General features: G+C 43.5%; 1 protein-coding gene across 1 annotated transcript in view; it reads right to left on the reverse strand.

Annotated features, from left to right (window-relative positions):
- Ciao2a (cytosolic iron-sulfur assembly component 2A) overlaps window positions 1-9,814 on the reverse strand; it is an 18,123-nt gene extending 8,309 nt beyond the window's left edge. Inside the window, exons 1-2 of the mRNA XM_008836288.2 lie at window positions 9,500-9,814; window positions 2,352-2,516 (exon numbers count right to left, since the gene is read on the reverse strand). Coding sequence (XP_008834510.1) covers window positions 2,352-2,516; window positions 9,500-9,623 — 289 coding nt within the window. The 5' untranslated portion in view covers window positions 9,624-9,814. The remainder of the gene's footprint in view (window positions 1-2,351; window positions 2,517-9,499) is intronic.
- Window positions 9,815-10,067: the final 253 nt, after the last annotated feature.

Consider the following 10,067-nt stretch of genomic DNA (forward strand, 5'->3'; position numbering starts at 1 on the left):
TATATATATATATATATCCTTTTCATTTTATAGCCAAGCACAGTTAACAAGTGGCAAGGGTGGATGCTGTGCTGAACCTGCAGCCTGACTATCAGCCTCACCGCCTTCCTGCTTGACTACAGTATGTCAACACAGATGACCACTGGCTGGTTTTCCTGCCTAGTTTTCAGAATTATTCACTGGGAGTGAGTAGATGACAAGCAAAAACCAGGAAGACAAGCTTTTCTGGTGCCTTTTCTGTTAGAGTTAATCTCTTCTCAATCTCTGTTCACACTTTTTTTTATATATATTTCATTATTTTTATTTTATGTGTATGAGCGTACTGCCTGAATGTATGTGAGTGCATCCGTTTCATACAATGCTGTGGAGGTCAGAAGAGGGCTTCAGATTCCCCTGGAACTGGAGTTAAGAACGGTTTGTAGCCGCCATGTGGGTGCTGGGAATCGATCCTGAGTCCTCTGCAAGCATGGTCAGTGCTCTTAAGTGCTGAGCCATCTCTCCAACCCCCAAACTCTTTTTTTTTTCTGAGACAGGGTCTCATGCCCAGGTTGCCCTCAAACTCACTATGTAGCCAAGGATGACCTTGAAATTCTCATCCTCTTGCCTCCACCAGAAAGTATTAGGATTACAGATGTGTACCACCATGTTCAATTTATGCAGTGCTGGGGATGGAACCCAGGGCATCATGCATGCTAGGCAAGCACTCTACCAACTGTACCAAGTATGTACCAGCTCTACATGCCCAACCCTAAACAAAATTTTCTTTATACCTGAAATTGTGATGTGAATTGAATTTATAATTCAATGATTCTCAAACATTCTTCACACAAATACTCTGATTCTTGGTTATACTTACTTTCAATAGTAATAGGAAATCACATTATATTGTTGCCATTTCCCTAGGAAATGGAGTCTAATGTCTCTTACAGGGTTCGTTGGTTTGTTGTTTTTTTTTTTTAACTTTTACAAAAACTTTATTGAGAATTTCATACATGCATATAAGGGTTTTGATCAAATCCATGCCCACTCCCTCCCTTCCAACACAATATTTTTTGGGTAGTACTAGGGATCAAACCTAAGGTCTTGTGCATACTAGACAAGTACTCAACCATAGAATCTTCCCTAGCCCCTGGGGGCTTCTGAAACAGGATCTTACTATGCAGCCTAGATAAGACTGGAACTCCTCAGTATGCAGGCCAAGCTGGCCTCAAACTCATGGTCTTCCTGGCTCAGCTTCTCAAGTTCTGGGAGTATAGGCATGTGCTACCATATCCAGTCATACTAATATTTTTTGTAGAATAATGTAATATAATAATATTTTCTAAGTTTCCTATAGCATGTCCCATCTGCACAGTTACTACCACCAGTAATATCCACTAATACTTATTACAGCTATTCATTACTTTCTTTTTTAAAAAAATTTATTTATTTAGGGAACTAAAGAGATGGCTCAGTGGTTAAGACCACTGGCTGCTCTTGCAGAAGACCTGGGTTTGGTTCCCAGAACCCACATGGCAGCTAACGATTATGTAGGTTAGCTGTAACTTTAGTTATAGGGGATCTGACGCCCTCTTCTGGCCTCCACAGGCACTGCATGAATCAGTACACTTACATACATGCAAGCAAAACACTCATACACATAAAATAAAAGTAAATAAATGAAAAACTTCCGGAGGATTTGGATATAGCTTAGTGGTAGAACATATGCTTAGCTTGTGACAGGCCCTGGGTTCAGTCCATAGCACCATAAACAAACAAAAAACAAATCCTCCCGGCAAGATGTCTGCCCATTGCACATAGAAGCCAACAGAGCAGCTGAAAGGAAAAGATGGGGATGGTGGCAGTGCTGGACGGACTCCACTCTGCAGGACTAGGAGAGAAGCTGGCCTAGCACCAAGCTCCATTAACAGTGGACAAGCACACTCAGAAGTTCCAGGATATAACTAAAAAAGAAACAGATCTGGAGCCAGGAGTCTTGGGTTAAGTCTCAGCTTTATTCCCTTGCCAGATGATTCTGAGCTAGTCACTTAAACTCTCTGAGCTTCAGACTCCTCATCTGTCAAATGAAGATAATGGTATTGTGAGGCAAACTGTGAGGACCACAGAAGGTGAATATTGAAAACATTCTGTAGGGGCCAGAGAGATGGCTCGGCATTTAAGAGTATGCACTGCTCCTTCAAAGGACCTAAGTTCAGTTCCCAACACTGACTGTGGGGCAGCTCAAACCACCTGTAACTCCGGGGGATCTGGCACCCTCTTCTGGCCTCTGCAGGCACCTGCATATATGGGGCACGGGCACGCACGCGCACACACGCACACACACACACACACACACACACAGAAAAGCTTACCTATAAGAGTTGCCAAAGAACAATGAGGTACTGTTGGTGTGAACCTGATGACAACCAGACAGTCTTCTTCATTTATCTCCTGAACCTCCACACAACTCTCTGTCACCACTTCCAGTTCTTCTAAAGTATTGGGCTTTTCTGGGTCCCGGATAGTTCTTATCAAATCTAAAGAAGCATCAGAGACAAAGTGTTACATTAACATATGAATATCCTGAGTGATGGTGTAAAGGGATTTCCTTCCCTTTATACCAACGTGTCTCAAACTGGGCTGTACATAAGAATAACCTGAGAAATTTAAAAATTCTTGATGCTCAAGGCATCCTATAAAGCAGTTACATCAGAATGCCTGGGGTAGGGCCCAGACACCATTTTTGTTTCAGAGCATTCCTGGTAGCTCCAATATTCAGCCAAAATTCTGCTCCTTGATGGATCCCATGAGTTCAACCACTCTAGCCTTGGGTGCTCACTTAAACACTATACCACAGTTCAACATTCGCTGGAATATTTACTGAATTGCATTTGAAGAACCTCAAAAATCACTGTATATGAAATTGAAGTAATCAGTTGTCAGTCCCACCCACATTTCTCTCCTACTGTCTTTATTTACTTATTTATTTATTTATTTATTTTTTGTCTTTTTGAGACAGGATCTCCCTTTAGCCCCAGCTGGCCTGGAACTCACTATATAGACCAGGCTGGCTTCAAACTCAGAGATCTGCCTGCCTCTGCCTTCCAAGTGCTGGGATTAAAGGCATGCACCACCACACCCAGCTTTATTCTTATTTTTAATCATATGTATGTGTGTGTGTATCTGTGCACTTGAGTCCAGGTACCCTCAGAGGCCAGAGGTGCTAGAGCTCCATGGAGCTGGAGTTACAGGTGATTATGAGCCACCCAATGTGGGTGCTGGGAACTGAGCTCTGGTCTTCTGCAGGAGTAGTATGAGCTCTTAACTACTGAGTCATCTCTCCAGACCCTGTTTATTTTTTAATATTTTATTTATTTTTATGTGTATGAGTGTTTTCTATGCATGTAATGCCCAGGGAAGCCAGAAGAGGGTGTCATATCCCCTGGAATTGGAGTTACAGACAGTTGTTGGCTGCCATGTGGACACTGGGAATCAAACCTGGGTCCTCTGCAAGAGCAGTCAATGCTGTTAATCACTGAGCCAGCTCTTCAGCTCTGTTTATTTATTTTAAAGTATGAGAGATTGAACCCAGGGCCTCATGTGTACTAGACAAGGACTCTGACCAGTTTTAAATTTTTTAAATTACATTTTATGTACTTATTTATTGTGTATTATATGGGTGGGGCAAGCTACAGTGCTTGTGTGGGAGTCAGAAGACAACTTTCCAGAGTTGGTTTCCTCCTTCTACCCTGTGGGTATGGGAACAGAATTCAGGCTGGCAGGCTTGGTGCCAAATGTGTTTACCCCTGAGCTATCTCGCCAGCCTCCAATGATCTGTTTTTTATCTTAATACTTTCCTCCCAAATACCTGAACTTGAAATCTGAGCCATCTTCCATTTCTCTCTTTGCTTGTCTTCCACATGCAAAGAATTACCATGTCCATTCCTCTGAAAGGACCCTGTTACTGTTGTCATATGTCCAGCTTTGTGGCTGCTGTCACTAGCTCTGCCCTTTGGTTCTGAGTCTAGCCTCTCAGTAGTGGACAGACTTTGCCACTCTTTTCTTCCCAGTCTCTGGAGGAATGCCTTTTGCCTATGCTAGCTTTAACAGATCTATGCTTGAGCTCCACCCTTCTTCTCTACCATTTCCTTACATTGGCTTCTAAACGAAGGAAATTTCTGGTTCTTGCCTTTCCTTTACTTTAAAAGTGGAATATTGAAAGGCTGCCCATTTTCAAAGGCTTGATTCAGATTCTACTTTTATAAAGTTGATCCCACCTTCTCCTCAGTCAAAAACTTTTGTCCTGTGACATTTCCCCTTTTCATATTCTCCATGGTTTCGAATCAAGAAACTGTTCTGTTAATAATATGAGAAAACTGTTTTCTCAGAGGAAACTGGTAATGGAGATTTCTGCCAGAAACCTGAGAGTTGCATTAATATTTGCTTAAAAGAATGCAAAGATCCTTGGGAAGTTGGCTACTGTGGTACATGCCTGTAATTCTGGCACTTGGGGGGCTGAGGCAGGAGGATCTTGAATTCAAAGCCATCCTAGATTACATAGTGAGACCCTGTCTAAAAAAGAAAACAAAAAGAATGAAAAAAAAAATCAGAGAAGGGAAGAGAGAGGTAATTAACAACATTAAATGCTACAGAAAAACTCCAGCTAATCAGGTCTTGCTTTGTCATTCAAGAAGTCACTTGTGGGGCTGGAGAGATGGCTTAGCAGCCATTAAGAGCACTGGCTACTCTAGCAGAGGACCTGAGTTTGGTACCCAGCACCCTCATAGCAGCTAACAACCATCCATAACTCCAGTTCCAGGGGATCTGACATCCTCTTCTGACCTCTGTGGGCACTGCATGACATGGGTGCACTTACACACATGGAAGCAATACACTCATACACATAAAATAAAGTAATAAATATTTTTTTTAAAAAAGAAGTCACTTAGGCGTGGTGGCACGCACCTTTAATCCCAGCACTCAGAAGGCAGAGGCAGGTGGATCTCTATGAGTTCGAGGCCAGCCTGGTCTTCATAGTGAATCCAGGCCAGTTGTGACTACAGGGAGACCCTGTCTCAAAAAGACAAAAAAAAAAAAAAAGAGTCACTTGTAAAATAGCTGCTTTGGTAGCAAAGCAAGGAGTGAAAGGGGGAGAAAGTGAAACCGAAAATATATTTCAAAAGCCTTGGTTGGGAAGGGACTGGCAGAAGATGGGCAGAAGTTTTACAAGGAGGCTAGAATCATGACAAAGATTAGGAAAATCTGAGTATGTGTTTTAGTTCAAAGAGAAAGAAAACAGAGAAAAAGGTTCAAAGTATGAAGAGAGTCTGGTAAAATTAATCAGAGGGAATGGAATTAAGACTAGTGCTGCCCTCAACTTTGGCCACAGAACCTTCTTTCTGCAGTGGTCAGCAATTAATGAGGAAATTCCTAACTATGGAGAGATGGCTCAGCAGTTAAGAGCACTGGCTGCTCTTGGAGAAGATACGGGTTCAAATCCCAGCACCCACAATGGCGGCTAACAGCTGTCCATAACTCCAGTTCCAGGGGTGCCCTCTCCTGTTCTCCATGGATAGTGTACAACCTGGGTGCACTTACATAACATGCAGGCAAAACACTCATACACATAAAAAAATAAAAAGAAATTCATAACTAAAACTGGTCAAAGTGCTGAGAATAAGTGTCTGTTGCTCAGCTCTAAATGGGATATCTCTACCCCCCACCCCCCAACACACAGACACACACACACACAGGTTTAGGGAATTGGAGGAATAAGAGTAGAAAGAATGTAAGAGCCAGCGGATGGGAAGGAGTGCTGTGAAATGCTGTCTTCACGACATGATGAGGCCAGTGCACCCATGAACTCACTACAGCTCTGACTCTCTATATAAGAGCAAGTCAACAGGCTCTATCAACATTCCAACAGGCAGCAATAACTGGACTCAGTAAAAGAAATGAAGGGGGAAGAGGATTCGTTCGAGGTACTTGGGGAGGAGTTGGTAGGAGTTGGGGGTGCCTCAGGGAGGGGTGGAAGGAGTTGAGGGTACCTGGGAGGAGTGGGAGAAGTTAAGGGTGCCTGAGAAGAGCAGGAGTTTGAGATGCATATGATCAAGATGCATTGTTTATATATATATATATGAAACTGTCAATGAATAAATAAAAGATATTCTATTTTAAAAACGAATGTAGGAGGCCAGGCATGGTGGTCTTTAATCCTAGCACTTCAGAGGCAGCCTGGTCTCCACAGCAAGTTCCAGGCCAGCTGAGGCTGCAGGGAAACTATTTCAAAAGGACAACAACAACAACAAAAAAAAAAAAAAAAAAAAAAAAAAAAAAAAAAAATGAGATTGTAGAGAATGTAGGAACCTAGAACCTCACTGGCCATGGAAAAGCCCAGAACAAGATGAAGGGGAGAATGGTAAAGTGGTAAGTGGGGTGAAAAAGAGCAACACAGGATTTTAGGGAGGATGGCTTGCTGTTCTCAAGCCTGGGGTGTGTTCTATTACAGCTCCCCTGTAACCAGAAATGCAGCTAGGAAAAACAAATCAATCAAACTCTGCCTTCTCCCTGGCTATCTCTTGGCTTTATCACTTGACTAGAAAATGAATTTGAAAATGTAGGCAGGAATGAGGATAAAGCTTCCCTTCACAGAGCTATGTTATTGTGGGATTTGGGGGAAGCAGAATTTTTTTTTAATTTATTTTTATTTTATGTGTATGAGTGTTTTGCCTACATATACGTATGTAAGTGTACCTGTGTCATGCAATGCCCTTGGAGGCCAGGAGAGGGGGTTGGAGCCCAAGGAATTGGGGTTATGAGCAGTTGTTAGCCATCACGTGGGTGCTGGGAACCAAACCCAGGTCCTCTGCAAGAAGTCAGTGCTCTTAACTGCTGAGCCATCTCACCAGCCCCGGAAGCAGGATTTCTTTTTAATTATTTTTATTTTATGTGTATGAGTGTTTTGCTTGCATGTATACAAGGGCACTTGTGTTGTGCAATGCCCTCAGAGACCAGGAGCAAATGTCATATCCCCTGGAACTGGAGTCAGAGACAAACTGTTAGCTACCATGTGGGTGCTGGAAACTGAACCTGGGTCCTCTGCAAGAGCAACCAGTACTCTTAACCACTGAGCCATCTCTTCAGTCCCTGGAAGCAGGATTTTTTGAAAAGAGGCAGTTTTTCTACCTCTTATCCCAAGTTAGCCTCAGCTATGGAAGCTGTATTATACTCTTTGTATACCATTAAATCCTGAAATTTAATCTTACTCATTATTAAACATTTCTAGTTTTCTAACGATTTGAGAAATTTGGATTTATTTCTTTAAAAACAACAGTTCCAGGGGAAATCCAACGCCCTCTTCTGACCTCTGTGGCATTGCATGACACGGGTGCACTCACATACATGCAGGCAATATACTCATACCATAAAATAAAAATAATAAATAAACTATTAAAAAAAATAGCCAGGTGTGGTAGCACACGCCTTTAATCCCAGCACTCGGGAGCCAGAGGCAGATGGATCTTTGTGAGTTCAAGTCCAGCCTGGTCTACATAGTGAGTTCCAGGACAGCTGGGGCTACAGGGAGAGCCTATCTCAAAAAAAAAAAAAAAAAAAAAAAAAAAATCAGTGCTGTTTCCACACTACTCCTGACTGAAAATTTTCTGTTGCTCTGCACTGACATTAGGATTGTTCATTTATATTTAAAAGCTTCAGGCCAGTGAGATGGCTCAGCGAATAGAGGCACTTGTGACCAAAAAACGCCTGAAGACCTGAGTTCAATCCCCAGGACCTACGTAGTAGAAAGAACTGACCTCCCACTGGCACTGTCGCATGCATGTGTATGCATGCACTCATTCACACACACATAAATGTAATAAAAAATTGTTAAACGCTTCAGTATCTAATTCCAACCTACTATCTAAAGTAAAATTCACACCTCAACCTGCAATCAACCAACTCTACCATGCACCTCCACCTAGTCTGCCATTCCATTTTTTCTCACCAGATTTTATTCAGTTTCTTAGACTTAGTATGTATGACCTCTGCCCCTCTCTAGAACCAAGTCACAATCACTCTTCAAAGCTCACTTCAAGTAATGCTCTAATATTCTTCTACTTGGAGATTACTATCTCTCTTTCCTCTGAATTTCTGTATTTCTTATGTTTCTAATGCATACTATTTTGCATATATAGATTTCATTCAACATAAACTTGAAGCCTAGCCAGGTGTGGCACTCAGGGGCCAGATGTAGGAAGATTTCAGTGAGTTTGAGGCCAGCCTGGTCTACCATAGTGAGTTCCAGAACAACCAGGGTTACAGAGAGACCCTGTCTCAAAAAACAAAACCAAAAAAGCTTGAGGACTAGAATCATGTCTTTTACGAAGTTCTATCTCTATTGCCCTTGCAGTATCTAAATGCTACAGATAGAGGTCTGGTAAGACAGGAATGTTTTCTGGAGATAGGGCACACGTAATTATCTTCTGCCTGGGGTTAAGTAAGTCCTGCCTCTACCAAGACAGAAGTAAACCTGATGATTAGCTCCCCAAATCTTTCCCATCCTTGGCATCTTTCTCCTGGCCTATAATCCTAAACCAAATTGTATTTGTATGGCCAGGTCTTGTAGTGCCACATCAAATCGTTCTAATTTTCAAAAATAGGGATGGGGTGACACACACCCCAACTCCTATGAGGCCATGGATTTTCTCCTCAGCCCAGAAAATTAATACTATATGAATCGGTGGTGGGAGGACAGAAAGGTGAGGGGGTGGGAAGGTGAGAAGAGAGAAGAGAGGCAATTCCAAGTGGTGCTCTACATTTGGAATCAGATAATTGGTTTTCTCTGTTCCTTATTGACAGTGTGCCTCTGGGTAGTTGTGTAATCACTCTAAGCCTTTTTTTTTTCCTTATCTATACAAGTTAGTCCCTCAAAGTAGTGAGTTTCTGAGAGAAGAATGTGTGTACACGTAAGTAGACATATATAACACACCTGGACTGTGTAAGGGAATTGTAAATTTGAAGCCTTGCTCTGAGAAGCCTATCTCGACCTCTTCACTTCCTACTGGACTCTGCCACAGAAGAATGGCTGTGACCTTGGGCCAGTCCCTAAATCGGCCATTGCCCAACAATGACTCCAACAATGGCCTCAGCAGTGGCAGAATAAGCTTGTGTCCAGTAGCTAGAGAAGGAAAGGCTCTTGAGTAACGCAATCAGGCCAGCTTTGCTCCCTGACCACTGTAGACTCATGCTGCCCGCACGTTTTGACATAGTCCCTAGAGCAAGAGGCAGACAAGGGGAAAGCATTTAAGCGTCCCTGGCTCAGTTTTGCATCAGGTTTAGGAAGAGCCAGGGTCCTAGAATGACAGAAATTCCTGTGTAACTTAGGACCCCGGAGAACACGCTTCCTACCAGGTCTGGTAAAAACCCAAGTGACCAACCCAGCTCAAAGGTGAGGCCCTTCTCCACCCCCACTCCTCCCCCGCCTCTACATAAGCCAAATACTGCTCCGTGTAAAGTTAATTACCATAAACCTCTAGCGCTTTCTCTTCCATGATCCGGGGCTGCCGAGCAGCGCCCTGCTCAGGGAGACCTGAGAGCCACAGGACCCTGCTTAGCGTCCAGGAGAGCAGCCCGGACACCCGTTCCATCCTCACGCTCCGCCATCCCTGGCGACTGTCCCAACTGAGCCACCGTCTTTCCGCAGCCGGCCTCAGGATTTATCAACTTCCTGGTCTTCAAATAAACCAAGACATGTGTAAAGGTTCAGGGGAGCAGAGACTACGCGGGACTGAGCGGAGTAGCGCGGAGGGCATAGGGAAAGGGACTACGGGGACTACATATCCCAGCATGCTTTGCTCGGCTTCCAACGGAACAGAAACTACAACCCCTGCAGCCGGAGAGGCGCGTTGCATGCTGGGATAGCTAAGGCTCTCTCTTTGGGTCGGGGCGAACTGTATTCTGGGAGTTGTAGTGTTGGCCAGGAGTGTCTCTGTAACGGACTGTAACGCGTCACTAGTGCCTCACTCAGCTCCTAGGATAAGCTAAAGATGAATCCTGAAGAGGTAGAGGAAAGGAGCTCAAGGTTGCTACCT

Source organism: Nannospalax galili, unplaced genomic scaffold, assembly GCF_000622305.1.
Source record: "Nannospalax galili isolate Female #2095 unplaced genomic scaffold, S.galili_v1.0 scaffold54, whole genome shotgun sequence".
NCBI lineage: Eukaryota > Metazoa > Chordata > Mammalia > Rodentia > Spalacidae > Nannospalax > Nannospalax galili.